This window comes from Nycticebus coucang, chromosome 4 (genome assembly GCF_027406575.1).
Source record: "Nycticebus coucang isolate mNycCou1 chromosome 4, mNycCou1.pri, whole genome shotgun sequence".
Taxonomy (NCBI): domain Eukaryota; kingdom Metazoa; phylum Chordata; class Mammalia; order Primates; family Lorisidae; genus Nycticebus; species Nycticebus coucang.
In genome coordinates, this window is record NC_069783.1 from 103,989,997 (window position 1) to 104,008,425 (window position 18,429).

The window sequence follows — 18,429 nt, forward strand, 5'->3', positions numbered from 1 at the left end:
CCCCATCCAAGCCAGCTCAGCTCCAACTCAGGTGCCTCTGAATAAACATCACACTGAGAGTGCCCACTGCACAGGGCAGCTCTCCTGGGCCCTGCGGCCAGCAGGGTGGACATAGCACGGTCCCATCTGGGGCCTCGGTGGAGAGGGGCTGAGGGGCTGAGTTCTGCTGGAGTCACAAGAGCACTGTGTGAGACAGCACCACACTGCGTAGCTTGGTGTGAGCAGTGTCTGCAGTGGCCTCTGTGTAGGCTGGTCTAGAGGGCTGTTGGTGGGGCCAGATAGAAACCCAGTGTCCCCTTCACACAGGGGAGTCTGAAGTGTAGGTGTGTGGCCACAGGAGAAAGCAGAGCTACACATCTGGCCTTCCTTGTGACCATTGTTATTGATATTAGCAGAAGTCACCAGACCAGGTCTGTGGTCTCAGAATACTGCCAAGCAAGCTTCACCCTCATGATTTGGGAGTGAACGAAAGTGGAGTCACTCTGTGACAAAGTGAAGCTGCTTTTTGTGCATCTTTTCCAGGCCAGTTTTTTCATTTTTCAGTTTTTTCATTTTTCATCAGCACGTTCCTTTCTTACTTCCCCTTTAAAACTCCTTACCTCGATGGCTATCTATGTCTCCATGAGTTAAAATACTCTATTATGGAAATACTGGTTATATTAGACTTTGAGAGTAGTGGTAGACTAACTTCAAACAGAACAAGGCTTACTCTGTCCTTTTAAAATTTAACCTAATGAGTGGGGCAAGTGTTTCTCAGCCTGATGACCTCTGGCCTGGGGGGTGGGCTGTCCTGGGCAGCATCCCTGGCAGATGGTAATTAGATGCCAGTAGCCTCCCACTTCCCAGCTAGAACAACCCAAAACATCTCCAGACAAAATTGTCCCTGACTGAGAGCCCCTGGGCCCCCTCTTGTTGGCGGGTTCTTAGGGGAGCCCAGTGGTCGCTATGCCCATATTGCTAATCACTCCTTCCCTCTGCTCTCTAAAATCAGGGCCCGTTACACTCTTTTGTGCTTACACTACAGAGCTATCCAGAATGAGTGTTATTGGAAGCAAACGGATCTTTTTTCCTCTGCGAGTTCTGCAATGAAAGATCCTCTGGTGTTCCTGTTTAATTGGTTAGCGGTGGCTGTTTGTCACTTTGCCAGCAGGCTGTCTTAACTGCTGTCGTTTGCCGTTGCTGAAACATAAATGTAGAGTGATTGAGCTGCCAACATGCTATTAAGTCCTCTACAAAGAGTTTTTCGATGTACTACTGCTTCGGGCTTTGTGCCTGTATTGATTGATTCAAATACTAAAGAACTCCTTGGCACAGGCAGCCCTGGGGAAAAAGAGGCTTTTGGTAGGAAAACCGTTGGGTATTGACACCGGTACAATTCAAGACTTCGCTTTGGTTTTCCTGTGGCACAGAACTGACCTTTGGCAGAGTTCACTCACTTGGGCAGGTGTTGGCCACCCATTAAGAAAAGGAAGGGAAGCCATGCGACCAACCAGGCTTCATGAAACAGGGATAGTGCAAGAAGCGTGGGAGGTGGACGGTAGCATCACGTCCAGTTTCAGGATTGCTCAGCAGGCTCCCTGCTGCTAACAAGCAGAACATTGTCAAGGACTCTGTGTGGGTGCGGGAGCTAGTGACTGAGACCAGAGTTGTGTGGCTAGCCTTTGACGGGGTGGTGGAACAGCCCTCATGTTATGAGGATACGATTTTATGTCCTTGAAATTGCTCTTCTGGACCAGACAGCTGCATGCACCAGTGCTGTGTGACACTCCTATGACACCTAGGGACCACTTGTTAGAGCTGCTGGTGCCTGGCAGTGGCCTCTGCATTCCATGGCCAGGTGTCACTCACCTGGACATCCTGGGCATGTACCTCTGGTCAAGTGTCTACTGAGCAGGGTGGCGTCATGCAGGTCTGTTGCTCAACTTGTTTGAACACATTCTGATTTGGGGTGGGAGTCGGTAAATGAAGTAAAGAAAATTTCACTGGATCATTGTTGGAAATCTGGCAGCTTTTGAGACTAAAGTCCCAGAGAAACAGGAATCCAGTGGAAAATGAGTCAGTACAAAGTAATGCATAAGATGGTTCGGGAGCCCAGGTCACCCATGTTCTGATACTGCCTGCTCCTCACAGGTGTGGCTGTGGGCAGGTTGCCTCCTCTCTGTGCCTCAGTTCCCTCATCTGTGCATGAGGATAACCTGGCACCTACTTCAGAGTCCTTTTTAGTACAGAATGAGCTGGTCTGTGTGGAAAGCCCCAGAGAGTGATTGGCCTCCCATGTGCTATATAGGAGGAATTACTATAGTGAGGACCCTTCTGCCTTGGTGGGGCCATGGAATTTGCTTGCTCCTATGAAGGCTGTCTATTCCTTTAAAATATTTTCCACTGTCAGGGCATTCTGTACACACCCCCAGGATGCAGAGAGCCCCTGGGCAAAGCCAGGCTGCGGCGGTCTGTGCTAGGCGTGAGGAATGGCCAGACAATGACCTTGCCTTGTCTTCTGCTTGCAGAGCCTTCCCCAGCTTCCCTACGGCAAAGCCCTCTACAACTACGAGGGGAAGGAACCCGGCGACCTCAAGTTCAACAAGGGGGACATCATCGTCCTGCGACGCAAGGTGGATGAGAACTGGTACCACGGCGAGCTGCGCGGCTCCCGGGGCTTCCTCCCGGCCAGCTACGTCCAGTGCGTCCGGCCCCTGCCACAGGCCCTGCCCCAGGGCAAAGCACTTTATGATTTCGAGATGAAGGACAAAGACCAAGACAAAGACTGTCTGACTTTCACCAAGGTGAGGTGAGCCCCAGGATCAGCTGTCAGCCTTTCAAGGCCCATGTGCCACCCACATCTTTTCCTAGCCGCGAACCTGCGACCTGGTGACAGCTTCCTTCTTAGACCCAGGCAGATGAGGCCACCTCACTCCCAGTGCCTCCGTAGATTGTAGGGCAGTAGTGGGTTTTATGGAATGATGTGAGGTGGCATGAGCTGGCAGGGGACCTCCAGGTAATGTGGGCCACCATCAGCATCAGAGTAGGACCTTTAGTCATCCTGGGTTGAGGTTCTAAGTGTTCACTCAGGTGAGAGGGGCTTCTGAGGGGAAACATGCAAAGACCCCATTCAGTTCCCAGGGAAGTGACGGCTCCGCCCACATCAGCAGATCACAGCCCCGTCCTCCAGGGCACCAGTGCATGGCAGCCCAGGTGCAGGGAGCCTGTGAAGAGCCCAGGTCAGATGACTTGGTAGCAAACTAAATAGTATTGACCAGTGCGGCTGTCCAGGAGAACCCAGGGAACCACACAGGGCTGCTAGTGTCTGTTCCAGCCGTTTCCTCTGACTAATTACCCGTACCAAGTGCTTGACAGGCACACTGGCCCTTTGTCCAAGGTTCATGGCAGAGCCAAAGCTCAGGGAGGTTTTGATCGCTCTGTCCTGCTCCTTCCTCCTTTCCATCTTTGCTCCTGTTTTTCCTCCTTCCGTCCCCCCCCACACCCCTCCCTCCCCAGTTGTAAATACCAGGGCTGGAGCCCCAACTCAGACCTCACTTTCTTCATTCTTCCCTTAAGCAAGGCCTCACATTCCTTAGATGCTAACAAGTTCTTGTGGTTTCCTGTCACTCAGTGTCTCTGTCTCACTGTGGCAGGGTCTCCCTCCCTCCCTCTCATGCACACACACATCTGTGAGTGACAGAGCTGGCATTCCGACTCAGACACACACACCCCCTTCTGCAAGGCCATTGTTACTCCCCGTCTGCTCAGTGAGTAGCCTGGCTGTGGGCCCCGCACTTTGGGGAGCTGCAGGAGTCCCGTGCACACCATCTTTGAACAAAATTGGCATGTGCTGCACACAGCTGCTATTTATGTCTTGTTCTGTTGTTCAGCCTGACAGTGAATAATCTGTTTTTCATTCAGGGATTTGACTCTTCCTTCCTTTCTCCCATCAAGGTGTTCTGATGCTAATTCTGATTGTCATCCGGCTGATGTAGCTTCCCAGGAAGCCAGCGCAGGGCTTTCTCTGCCTGTCCTTCTCAGGCTGGGGCCAGAGTGGGGGGCTTCTTGGTGCCAAGTGTCAGCCATCCAGGACCCCGCCTTGCTTCTTTGCCCCAAGAATAGACATTCCTAGGAGCTTTGGGTGCTCTTTGCTATCCCTTGTGACCAAGGGTAGGGACGACTACTTCTTGGGGTCCAGTTGGTACCTCACTAAAGAAACAAATCCATAATAGCACCAGGTCCCTCCAGGCTCAAACGGCTCCAGCCATAGAGCCCTCCTCACAGGGCCTGGGGCGGGGGAGAGGGGGCAGGAGAAATCACTGTGAAGGCACAGTCGCAGGGCCAGCTTCTCCTGCCTTTCCTGAGACCACCATACAACATGCTCCGTTCTGTGGGCCTCTGCCTGGGACACTTGACTCCAGGGTGAAGATGAAAAAGGGTATTTGCCAATTTGTTTCACAAAAATGTCCTGGCCCCTGACTCTGGAGGCGAGTGGGTGAGACAAAGGCCAGTGCTAAAGGCAGGTCAGAGGCCAGTAAGCTGTGCTGGGCCAGCTGGGGGACAAACACCAGGTGTTTTGTGAGGACTCTGGAGTAGTTGACGCAGGGTTTCATATTCCATAGGTTCCAAGGAACCTGGAGGTAGGTGTGATCACCTAGGCTCCCCAGAAGGTGACCTTTGAAATTAAGGAACAGAGGCGCCAGCCACGGGCAAGCTTAGCGTCTCCTGTTACAGGATGTGGTGGCTTGTTCCCACAGGAGGCCACAGGAGTGCAAGTATCATATCACAGATTGTTCAAGGACTTTCTTTTCTCAAATCCTATAAGTTAATGTAGAAAATCAAAAGCCCCTGGATGTGATTCTTGAAGGGAATGGTGTTGTGACACCCCTACCATGTTGCGGGTCATCTTCCCACCATGCCCACGGTTATCCCTCTGACCTCCAGAGAGCAGGGCGGGCAGGGGACACCACCCCTGCTCACTGTCTTGTTCTGCCTCATCTCTTACTTCTGAACACTCCCAAATAAAGGCCCCAAGGTCCATGGGCATCTCCTCGTTACCCTCTACTCAATTTTGAGTTCCTGTTGTAGGCACTTGCCTGGCGTTTTTCTCCCATGGTGCATCTGAGTGGCTCCCTTCCCCACACCTGGCACACAGCTGGCTCTGACGCCCCCTGGGACGCACCTCAAGGGACCAGTGGTTCCCATGCACTGGTGATGGATTCAGTGCTGGTTCACAGCAGCTTGGTTTCCTCTCCAGGGAATGGTTCTGTTGTTTGAGTGTGTTCTATTCTGGAGTCAGCAAGTAAAGAAGGCGTCTCTAAAAACCACAGATGGTGCTAACCTCCCTTACATCACTGTGGTAGAATTGATGGAATTTAAAAGACATGGAGCAGGTGGGTCAAAGCCAGGTTGTTGCTCCCTGTGTTGGCTTTTAAACAGTTGTATTTAAATAACATTAACTGAAATCATTCTAAAAACCAAAGTCTTTGTTTTATTTAAGAAGAAAATAAATAACTACTTTTTGTAAATCAGCTATAGAAAAAGGATATTTTATAACTTAGAAGTAGGCCCACAAAATTCTGGGCATGTGCAGATAGATTATAGACAAGAAGAGCTGTCTCTGAGGATTGCCTCTAACCCTGGGGACTGGATTTGGTGGGGCCTTGCAACCGGGCACCCACGGATAGCTGGGTAACTTCAGGAAGACACTTACCTTTTGGGGCCAGGAGCACCTTGGCTTCCTGGACACAATACCTGTGTCTACTCCGTGGTGTCAAGGACCATGTGACATGAGTAAAGGGTGAGCGTAGGTCTCGGTGCACAGAGGGAGTGTGAATCCTACTCTCCTGGGGGCTTACTCCGTAACACCTCCCTGCATTCAACTACAAAACTCAGCATCTATTTCCTGAGGCCCTCCTATGCAATGCCCAGTCCCTGAGAACATGGTCACTGCTTTGCCAGGTGGCTGTGTTTGCTGTGAAGGGTCTGGGCAGCCCTTAATGCTCAGGAAGCCTCACAGGCTGTGAGCTTTCCTCAGGCAGTGCCTGGCACATCATGGATCACTTTCATACCTGACGTCAGCAGTGCCTAAGGCTCATCATGTAGGCCCCCATCCCCACCATGTGCCATGTGGAAGAACCACAGGACTTGGTGGGTGCAGTCACTGCTCTTTACTAACCCTCATCTCAGCCCCCACCCACTCCCAGACCTCTGGGGCCAAAGGTACACTTAGAGTTGGCAAACACTTTAAAAACACCTCCACAATCTGCCCTGACCTTGTCAAGTTTTAAGGCCCTTCATGTGACTTTCTTATGTTGTTCAATGTTTAGTTGTTTCAAAAGCATGAGAATTCTTTCCTTTGTGAATTAACCCAGCATAAATTCCACACTATGCCTTTCTGATCCCAGGGACAGACTTAGATGGATAAAAATCAAATATAGACAGTGAGCTCTAGAGTCAAGTAGATACAGATTCAAATCATGACACTTTTCTTTAATAATGTACAGTGACTTTGCAACATTTACTTAGTCTTTGAGTCTCTTTCTAGACTATAAAATGGAGTTGATATTAGGATTACTTGAGCAAGGCATTCAAAGAACCAAGCTCAAAATAAACATTTCAAATAAGTATTTGCTCTGCCCTCACCTGTTCTTCCTGCTTCAGGAAAACTTGTAATGCCCTTAGCTCATAACCAGCGTCTTTCTACATCAGCACCTTCTCAGACACACACAGCATGGAGAGCTGAGCATATGCAGGACTAGTCTGCTGGGTTCTCGCTCTTCTGGGGCTGGAAATGGGAAGCGGTTTCCTAGGGCAAGGGGTCCAGCTCCCAGGTGGAGGCCACATTCCCCCTCGAGGGCCAGCCACCAGGCAGGCCCTGCACTGCAATGTTGTCCCTGCTGCTCCCTGAGTGGGAATAGGAACTTTCTGGGCTGGGAAGAACAAGAAAGGCATCTGCTTCATGCTCTATCCATATTGTATCCATGAACCAAAGTGAGATGAACCCACACAGGGTCTTCCCTGCCTGAGCGCTGTGTGAGCTGTGTCTTGCTGAAGAGGCTATCCCAGAAACCCAGAGGGCCCAACCCCCCTTGGAGGCCTTCCGTCTGTGTGAGCTGTGTCTTGCTGAAGAGGCTATCCCAGAAACCCAGAGGGCCCAACCCCCCTTGGAGGCCTTCCGTCAGAGTCTCCTCTGTGCCATGAGTGCCCTTGCTGGGCCCCTTCCCCTGACATGGAGGCCAGGCTCTGAGAGGCTGTGCAGACTGTAGTCTGATCTGCAGGCCGGTGTGAGCTCTGTCTGAAGGTCTTCCGGGAAGTGCTTTCAGGACCTGTGTAGAGTGTGAGCTTTTGCCCCCCAGTCGCTGCAGAAGCCCAGCTGGTTCTCACCTGGGAGCTAGACCAACCTCTCAAACCTGAGCCTCACAGAACCTCTGCTCACGACCCTCAGTGACTTCTCACCTCCCTGGAGTCACGGCAGAGTGGGTGCTGCCCACAGACCCCTCCTGGCCCAGCACCGGCTCCCCAGCCCTCTTCTTGCCCGGCTGTGCCTGTCTCATGGAGGTTCCTCCCCCCAGCCGGCTCCCCAGGGCCCGTGCAGCTGCCTTCCCTGTGGGATGGAGCCCTCCACACCCCTCTCCTCCTGAGATGAAGGTGTCACGTTGGCACTGTCTCCCAGGGCAGGGTCCTGACCCACCCACTGCCCTTCAGGACAGTGAAGGGCACCCAGGAGAACTTGGAAGAGATGCCTGATGGCAAGGCTGGGTGCTCCTGGGGGTAGCAGGCCTTGTCACTGGGAGAAGTTGTCTTCTCATCCAGGTTCCTTGGTCTGTTCCTTCACTCTTCAGACATTTATCAACCCTTGTACTCAGTGCCAGGGATACTGAAGTGGGCACGACAAGAGTCCTGCCCTTGGGTGCTCACGAATCATGAGCAGATGGTCGAGGGGAGAAATTGTCACCTGCCGGAGTCTGTGTGTAGCACTGAGAGGGCACAGCCTCTGAACTCTGACCTCCCTCCTTCCACCTGGAGCCTCCCCTCTCCCCCCATGACTACAGATGCCCCTCAGCCCTGAGAGCCCCTGAGGGGTCTGCTTCTGCCTCTCTGAGCAGTCCGAGGTCCCTGGCAGCTTCTGGAGTTCAGATGGGTGTGCAAGATGGGGAGAGCCTCCTGAGTTCTGCCGGCAGGGAAGCAGCAAGAGGACGCAGGGGCAGGGGTCGATGGCAGCTAAACACTCCTTAAGAGCCTCACCACAAATGATAAATGGCTAGCAGAGGCACAGTTTTGTGTTATTTCTGCAACAAAAGGCATGAGGGAGTTTCTGAGTTTTTCCCTATTTAATTTTCCCTTGTCTTGTGAAACAGAGTGGTTTGGGCCCTGTTCGTGGCTGATCTGTGTGCTGCCAGGGGCACTGTCTATGCTGTTCTGTGGCGTGGTGGGCCCTCGGAGCTCGGCTTCTCTGGCTGTGCACTACAGTTTCTCTGTCACTGCAAAGTGGAGCTCAGGTAGCCTCTAGGCGTGCAGGGCTGCTGACTACTCAGGGTCTTCTGGGACTGTCTTTGGTGTTTTATATATGATATTGCACTCAGCTTATTTAGGAGGGTGAAATATTGGGCACTAGGGTATTGGTTTGTTAAGGGCTCCTAAGAGAACTCTCCAGGGTTTCCAGTGATTGTGGCACTTCATGCTAAGCCTCCAAATATTTGATATGTGAGCTGTGTCATTTGCCAAGATGTACCCTTGAAGTGGTGTCAAAGGACAGTGTGCTCTGCCAGCTACTTCCAGGGGCACCCAGGAGGGATAGGGAGGTTGAGAGTCAATGCTGTGTTCTTCACAGAGGCCCATCTGTTTTCACTGCTCTCCTTTTCCCCAGGGGGAAATAAATGCACAAACTTTGGAAGGGTCAGGAAAATGAATTAAAAATGTAGTTTAAAGGTCCCCTGTAGATGGTGAGCCCTACCATGTCACCCAAATCCTTTGCAAATGTATTAACCACTATGCCTTGAGAAGAAAGGCAATATGGTTTTTCAATAACCATTTTATATTCATAGCCCAGATTTACAATCATTTAGGATCACCCTGAGAATACCTGAATACAAAGGAGAACCATTGCCATATGGTAATGGCATTTGGTGTGGAAATATTAGGGAACAGGGAAAACAGCATATGGAAGTCTACTGGCCCACAGTGAGTAGTGAGTGCTTGACATGGAACCTGTAAATGAAATTGAGTTTTGATCTGAAAGTGAAATAATGTCATGGAAACAAGTTTCCATTCATAAAATCCACGAATGCTGCTATATTGGCCCAGAAATCTGACCATCAGTGAAGCCTGCAGTTTCTGGTTTAGTTTACTCACCTACATCAAGCAGGGGTTGATAAACTAAGACTCACTTGCCAAATCCTGCTGACCACCTACCTGTGCTTATAAATAAAGTTTTATTGGTATATAGCCATGCTCATTCATTTGCATATTATCTATGGCTGCTGTAATGCTACTCTAGAGAGTTGAGTAGTTGTCCTAAAAATCCTGAAATAGTTACTATCTATTCATTTCTAGAAAAGATTTGCTGGCCTGTGACACAGAGCACAGCTCATAGGGACCAGTGGCACAGGTGTTGTTCACAGTCTCTTCAGCATGGCTTTGTTCTGCAGCCATCAGGAACCCCATATTCTGTGTGTGCACCTGCCACGAGAGAGAACCCAGGGGACATCGTTCCCTATGAAGCAGCAACCTAAAAGCAGTCCACCCTATGTAGGTCAGTGTTGCCATCTTCCTCACAGAGGCTGTTAAGTGTTTTGAGGAGGTGGCATTTCTCCAAATACCAAAGAGTCTATAAAGTGTGTATTTCCTCTTCCTTGTCCTTCTGAAAGCTCTGGCTCTGGATTTTTGAAACATGGCAACACATCAGAGACCTGATATGATCTAGCCATGAAAAGTTGGCCATTGTTTTGCTGGTCTTGCCTTGGGGACTGTAGAAATCATTATCGTATCCAGAACACACACCAGTAGCCCTGACATGCTAAAAGTGAGTATTTTGATTGTTCAGCACTCGGATATCTCTCAACGGGGGTTGTCCCCATTATGGTAGTTTGGGTTGGAGACAGAGCTGGGGAGAAATTTCCCAGAAAATTTACAAATGGAGAGTGGCAGGCTCCCTGGACCCCAGTATTCTTCCACCCAGCCTCCATGCCAGAATGGGTACCAACTAATAAATAGGGGTATTCTGAATCCTGCCACTATCCTGAGGCCCTGCCAGCCACAGGAACCAGAATTTCCCCCATCAGTTTCGAGCCAGAATAGACTGCTGCCCCTGGGTGTCATCAAATCACATTGGACACATTGGACTTGCATCCCGCAGCCAGTGGAGCTGTGCAGGTTTCCTGCTCACACACTAACCTCACAGCAGCACCCAGCAGACGTGCTTGGATTTGGAGCCTCACTGCAGTATGGCAGCATTTAATGTACTGTCATTTTCATGATAGTGATCATCTCTTTACAGGCACACTTCATCCACCTTCTTGGGAAGGGATGGCTTTCCCACTCAGTCTAAGGCCCCTCCTAGGGTTTAGGAGATGCTAATATGTATCGGAGGCTTGATGAGGAACAAGTTGGCTCAGCTTAACACTCAGAGTGATGACCAGTTCCCTGGCCTCGGAGGTGCACCTGTCTCACAGGGAAGCCTGGTATGCTCATCACAGCCTCTCGGAGCACCCAGAGAAGCCCAGCTCTTCAGAGTGGTAACAACACCAAAGCTTCACAGCATTATCACTTCCCAGGCTCAGTGATCCCACCACCTCCTTCCCTGGCTTGGTTTTATTTGGTTCCAAACTGTTCACATGATGCTCACCTTCCTCAGTATGATGCCCTGTAGAGATGTGTTGGGGCTGAATGCAGTATTCAAGGTGATTTACGCTATTACCTTTAAAAAATAAGATGTTATATTATATATAATATCAATATAAAATATGCCAAAAAGTGCATAACCACAACCAGGCAGCTTGATGACTATCCTCCTAATCATCCCAGTCCAGAGATGGCTGGGCCCTTTACCCCCACCCATCCACCCCCAGCCTCTCTGTGTCTGCTAACACCATAGGTGAGCTTTGCTTGTTTTCAAGCTTCAAATAAAGGAACTCATACATGATGTCATTTTCTGCCCAGCTTTGTTTTCCCTCAATATCATGTTTGTAAGTTATACCATATTGTTGTAGGGCACTGTAGTTGGGTCATTTTCATTGCTTTATGGTGCTATTAGCTTTTTGAAAAATAGACTTTATGGCCGGGAACAGTGTCTCAAGCCTATAATTCTAGTACTCTGAGAGGCCGAAGCGGATAGATTACTTGAGCCCAGGAGTTCAAGACCTGCCTGAGCAACAGGGAGACTTAATCTCTCCTAAAAATAGAAAAACTAGCCAGGTATAGTAATGCACGCCTGTAGTCCCAGCTACTCAAGAGGCAAAAGGATTGTTCAATCCCAGAGTTTAAGGTTGCTATGAGCTATGATGATGCCATGGCACTCTGCCCAGGATGACAGAGTGAGACTCTGTCTAAAAACAAAAAAAAAGAAAGAAAGAGACTTTATATTTTTAGATCAATTTTAGGGTCCCAGCAACCTCAAACAGAAGGTACAGAGATTTCCTGAATATCCCCTGCCCCTGCCCCTGCACAGCCTGTTCATTATCAACATCCCCCAAGGGCAGGACATTAGTTACAATCCATGCACTCACACATCGTAATCACCCAGAGTGCAGAGTCGACATTTCACACTGTGTGGGTTTGGACATGTATATAATGACGCAGATCCACCTACACAGAGCAGTGTCACTGTCCTAAAGGTCCCTTGTGCACTGCCTGTTCCTCCTTTCCTCCCCTCGAATACCCAGCAACTACCTCTTTGTTGTCTCCACATTTTTGTTCTTCCTTTTCCAAAATGTCATACAGTTGGAATCATACATATAGTATATAGTCTTTTCGTATCTGCTGCTATTTTTTGGCAGGGGGGGGAAAGGGTCTCACTCATATGGAATGCAGTGGCACAATCATAGCTTACTGTAGCCTCCAACTCCCAGGTTCAAGCAATACTCTTGCCTCAGCCTTCTGAGTAGTTGAGACCCTAGGAGTGCACTACCTTTCCCTGCTAATTTTTTCAATTTCTTTTTGTAGAGATAGGGTCTCGTTATGTGCCCAGGATGGTCTCAAACTTCTAGGCTCAAATGATCCTCCTGCCTCAGATTCCCACAGTGCTGGGTTTATAGTTGTGAACCACTGTACTTGGCCTGGTTTCTGTTTTTTAAATTTCAGAATATTCGGGGGTACACATGTTTTCTTTATATACTTTGTTTTTTATGCATATTGAGTTAAAATGTGCCCTTCACCCAGAAGGGCCACACCACAGAGCCATAGTTTGCTCTGTACGTAATAGCTATGAATTTGTTCATCCCCTTCCCCTACCCCCATGCCCGCAGCTTGATTTTCATCAAGTTTTACTTCCATATGTGTACTTAAGTGTTGATTGATTAGTTCCCATCTGGTATTGAGCACTTGTGTTTGTTTCTCCATTCTTGTGATGTTTCACTTAGAAGATTGGTTTCCAGTCTCTCCAGGTTGTCCAAAAACAGACTAAATTGCCATTTTTTAATGGCTGAGTAGTACTCTGTAGTATGCATATACCACATGGGCTATTTCTACTTTTGGCCTAGTTTTTTCCACTTAGTGATATGCATTTAAGGTTCCTCCAGGACTTTTCATAGCTTGATAGATCATTTATTTGTATCACCGAATAACATTCCATTGTCTGAATGTACCACAATTTGCTTACCCATTCACCTCCTGAAGGACACCTTGGTTGCTTCCCAGTTTTGGCAATTATAAATAAAGCTGGTATAAACATCCATGGGTAGGTTTTTGTTTGGACATAAATTTTCAGCTCCTTTGGGTAAATACCAAGAGGTATGATTGCTGGATTACTTGGTAAAAGCATACTTTGTTTGGTAACTATCTTTAAAAGTGGCAGTACCATTTTGCGTTCTTACCAGCCGTGAATGAGAGAGTTCCTATTGCTCCATGTCCTCACCAGTATTTGATGTTGTCAGTGTTCTGGATTTTGGCCATTCTAATCAGTATGCAGTGGTACTTCACTGTTGTTTTAATTTGCATTTCCCTGATGACATACAATGTGGAGCATATTTTCATATTTTATTTACCATGTTACCATTTGTATATCTTCTGTGGTAAGGGACTTCTTTGGTGAAAGTCTTTGGCCCTTTTTATCAATCTTAGTATTTGTCTTGAGATTGGATTAAAGATGGCAACCGAGTAACAGCTTCCCTGCAACTGGGAACAGCAAGTCTGGGGAGACAAGACTCCAGGCATCTGGCTGGTGGGATCTGCCAATAATCATCCCTTTGAGGATACAGGGAGCCAGCAAGGGACTTCTGGACCCCAAGAGGAGGACAAAAACAGTGGAAAACAGGCGAGTGGTTGCGTATGTTCGATCGACCTAATCCCGCCGGCAACCATAAGTACAACCAGCAGTGAGACTGCAAACCGGAAAGGCCTTACCTATGAACTGTTTCAGTGTTCTTGGACTTGGCACTCAGTTGAACTGCCTTGGGGAGAGCTTGAGCAGGAGTGTGGAGAACTTTGGGCATTGTCTGGGGCCCCAGACTGAGCCACTGAGCTGGGCGCAGGAAGCCATTGTGAAAGAACTGCCCCGGCAAGCTCCGCCCTCAGGGTGTCAGAGCAAGGATTGGGCGGGTCAAAGTAACCTACTGATGGAGCAGCCTAAAGGCAGGGACTGAGCTGCCTTACAGCCTTAATCCTTAGGGGCAGAGTGAGACGGTTTTGGCACACTGGAGCCTTGGGCTGTTGCCCTGGGTAGAGTGCCATGACGTCACAGCTCATAGCAACCTCAAACTCCTGGGCTTGGCGCTGCCCAGACCTCCAGAAGAGCTGTGCAGTGACCCCCGACCGGTGACCCACACCCACCAGGCCTCCACTTCCCTGACCAGGAACTGCGGGAGCCACGCAACCCTGCGTCCTCCCTCCTGTGTCCTCCCACCTTCCACACTAGCCCGTTCATCTGGACAGGAACTCTGGTAGCTGCGTGACCTTTGGAGCCCTCCCTGCCTCTGCGCAGAGCTCTTCTCCTGGCCAGAGACTGCTGGAGCCTTGGGCTCTCTGTGCCAAAGTCAATGGGCGCCTGGCACTCCCAGAACCGTGCGCATCACCCCCAGCCCTGTTGCTGGATCAGGGTGTCACAAACCAGAGCTGCTTCCACAACCAGAACTCCCTAACTAGAGCAGCCCCAGAGGAACTACACAGGGTCACTCCCTACAACGATCCAGCAACAATAGAGTGATCCCGCTGGGGTCTAATCTTGGAGAGACACCTCCCCAACTCTGAGGACAGCCAGAGGCAACGGTGATAAACAATCATGAGGCGAAATCAATAGAAAAACTCTGGCAATATGAATAATCAGAGTAGATCAACTCCCCCAAGGATCAATGGGGCAGAAACAACACAAGACCCCATGCACAAACAAATAGCTGAGATGTCAGAAATTGAATTCAGGATCTGGATAGCAAATAAGATCGAATTAGAATTCCAAAAGTTATCTCAAGAATTCAACGGATTCAAAGACCAAATGACCAAAGATTTCGACACGTTGAGACAAGAAGTTGCATCCCTCAAAGATCTGAGAAACACAGTAGAATCCCTCAGCAACAGAATGGAGCAAGCAGAAGAAAGGATTTCTGACATTGAAGACAAAGCTTTCGAATGCTCCCAAACCCTCAAAGAAGAAGAGAAATGGAGAGCAAAAACAGACCACTCTCTCAGAGAGCTCTCGGATAATTTGAAGAAAACCAATATTCGTCTTATAGGGATCCCCGAAAGTGACGAAGTGGCTTCACAAGGCACAGAGTCTCTTCTCCATGAGATTATGAAGGAGAACTTTCCATACATGCCAAGAGATTCCAAAATTCAGATAGTAGACAGTTTCAGAACTCCAGCACGACTCAACCCAAATAAGACTCCCCCAGACACATCATAATCAATTTCACTGAAGTTAATATGAAGGAGAAAATTCTGAAAGCAGCCAGACGAAAGAAAACCATTACCTACAAGGGGAAGAATATCAGAATAACTGCAGATCTCTCTGCTGAAACCTTTCAAGCTAGAAGAGGATGGTCATTGACTTTTAATCTCCTAAAACAAAATAACTTTCAACCTAGGATCCTGTACCCAGCTAAACTGAGCTTCATTTATGATGGAAAAATTAAATACTTCAACAACATTCACATGTTGAAGAAATTTGCCACAACTAAACCAGCTCTGCAAGACATTCTTAGACCTATCCTCCATAAAGACCAGTGTAATTCTCCACCACAAAAGTAAACCCACCCCCAAAATTTTTGATCAAATTCCAACTTCCACAGTCGCAAAAGGATTAAAAATGTCCACCGGTCTCTCGAAAGGCTTATCAATACTCTCAATTAATGTGAATGGTTTAAAATGTCCTCTAAAGAGGCATAGGTTGGCAGACTGGATACAAAAACTCAAGCCAAATATCTGCTGCATCCAAGAATTGCATCTTACATTAAAAGACAGATATAGACTCAAAGTGAAGGGATGGTCATCTATATTCCAGGCAAATGGAAAGCAGAAAAAAGCAGGTGTTGCAATCCTGTTCGCAGATGCAACAGGCTTTAAACCAACCAAAATAACTAAGGATAAGGAGGGACACTTCATATTTGTTAAAGGTAATACTCAATATGATGAGATCTCAATTATTAATATTTATGCACCCAACCACAACGCACCTCAATTTATAAGAGAAACTCTAACAGACATGAGCAACTCGATTTCCTCCACTTCCATAGTAGTTGGAGATTTTAACACCCCTTTAGCAGTCCTGGATAGATCCTCCAAAAAGAAGCTCAGCAAATAAATTTTAGATTTAAACTCAACCATTCAACATCTGGACTTAACAGACATCTACAGAACATTTCATCCCAAAAAAACTGAACACACATTCTTCTCATCAGCTCAGGGAACATACTCCAAAATCGACCACATCCTAGGCCACAAATCTAACCTCAGCAAATTTAAAAAAGTAGAAATTATTCCTTGCATCTTCTCAGACCATCATGGAATAAAAGTTGAACTAAATAACAACAGGAACCTGCATACCCATACAAAAACATGGAAGCTAAACAACCTTATGCTGAAGGATACATGGGTTATAGATGAGATTAAGAAGGAAATCACCATATTTTTGGAACAAAACAACAATCAAGACACAAATTACCAGAACCTCTGGGATATTGCAAAGGCAGTCCTAAGGGAAATTTATAGCACTGCAAACCTTCCTCAAGAAAACGGAAAGAGAGGAAGTCAATAACTTAATGGAACATCTCAAGCAACTGGAGAAAGAAGAACACTTCAACCCCAAATCCAGCAGAAGAAAAGAAATAACCAAAATCAGAGCAGAATTAAATGAAATTGAAAACAAAAGAATTATACAACAGATCAATAAATCCAAAAGCTGGTTTTTTGAAAAGATCAATAAAATAGATAAACCTTTGGCCAACCTAACCAGGAAAAAAAGAGTAAAATCTCTAATTTCATCAATCAGAAATGGTAATGATGAAATAACAACAGACTCCTCACAAATTCAAAAAATCCTTAACAAATACTACAAGAAACTCTACTCTCACAAATATGAAAATCTGAAAGAAATCGACGAATACCTAGAAGCACACCACCTACCAAGACTTAGCCAGAACAAAGTGGAAATGTTGAACAGGCCTATATCAAGTTCTGAAATAGCATCAACTATACAAAATCTCCCTAAAAAGAAAAGCCCAGGACCAGATGGCTTTACGTCAGAATTCTACCAAACCTTTAAAGAAGTACTAGTACCTATACTACTAAACCTCTTCCAAAATATAGAAAAAGAAGGAATATTACCCAACACATTCTACGAAGCAAACATCACCTTGATCCCCAAACCAGGGAAAGACCCAACAAGAAAAGAAAATTATAGACCAATACCACTAATGAATATAGATGCTAAAATACTCAATAAGATCCTAACAAACAGAATCCAACAACACATCAAAAAAATTATACACCATGACCAAGTGGGATTTATCCCAGGGTCTCAAGGCTGGTTCAATATATGTAAATCTATAAATGTAATTCAACACATAAACAAACTTAAAAATAAAGACCATATGATTCTTTCAATTGATGCAGAAAAAGCTTTTGATAATATCCAGCATCCCTTCATGATCAGAGCACTTAAGAAAATTGGTACATTTCTTAAACTAATAGAGGCCATCTACAGCAAACCCACAGCCAATATCGTATTGAATGGAGTTAAATTGAAATCACTTCCACTTAGATCAGGAACCAGGCAAGGTTGCCCATTGTCTCCATTGCTCTTTAACATTGTAATGGAAGTTTTAGCCATTGCAATTAGGGAAGAAAAGGCAATCAAGGGTATCCACATAGGGTCAGAAGAGATCAAACTTTCACTCTTCGCAGATGATATGATCATATATCTGGAAAACACTAGGGATTCTACTACAAAACTTTTAGAAGTGATCAAGGAATATAGCAATGTCTCAGGCTACAAAATCAACACCCATAAATCTGTAGCCTTTATATACACCAACAATAACCAAGCTGAACAAACAGTCAAGGACTCTATTCCTTTCACAGTAGTGCCAAAGAAGATGAAATGTTTGGGAGTATACCTAACAAAGGACGTGAAATATCTATACAAAGAGAACTATGAAACTCTAAGAAAAGAAATAGCTGAAGATGTTAACAGATGGAAAAACATACCATGCTCATGGCTGGGAAGAATCAACATTGTTAAAATGTCCATACTGCCCAAAGCAATATATAATTTTAATGCAATTCCTATTAAAACTCCATTGTCATACTTTAAAGATCTTGAAAAAATAATACTTCGTTTTATATGGAATCAGAAAAAATATCGAATAGCCAAAACATTACTGAGCAATAAAAACAAAGCAGGAGGAATCATGCTACCAGACCTCAGACTGTACTATAAATCCATAGTGATCAAAACAACATGGCACTGGCACAAAAGCAGAGAAGTAGATGTCTGGAACAGAATAGAGAACCAAGAGATGGATCCAGCTACTCACCATTATTTGATCTTTGACAAGCCAATGAAAAACATTCAGTGGGGAAAAGATTCCCTATATAACAAATGGTGCTGGGTGAACTGGCTGGCAACCTGTAGAAGACTGAAACTGGACCCACACCTTTCACCATTAACTAAGATAGACTCTCACTGGATAAAAGATTTAAACTTAAAGCATGAAACTATAAAAATACTTGAAGAAAGTGCAGGGAAAACTCTTGAAGGAATCGGCCTGGGTGAATATTTTATGAGGAGGACTCCCCAGGCAA

The 18,429-nt window shown here is 46.8% G+C and overlaps 1 protein-coding gene across 2 annotated transcripts in view; it reads left to right on the forward strand.

Moving 5' to 3' along the window:
- SH3RF3 (SH3 domain containing ring finger 3) overlaps positions 1–18,429 on the forward strand; it is a 340,566-nt gene that overhangs the window by 196,060 nt on the left and 126,077 nt on the right. For both annotated transcript variants that reach the window (XM_053588118.1, XM_053588120.1), the window contains one exon: positions 2,508–2,783. In XM_053588118.1, the coding sequence (XP_053444093.1) occupies positions 2,508–2,783 (276 nt within the window). The remainder of the gene's footprint in view (positions 1–2,507; positions 2,784–18,429) is intronic.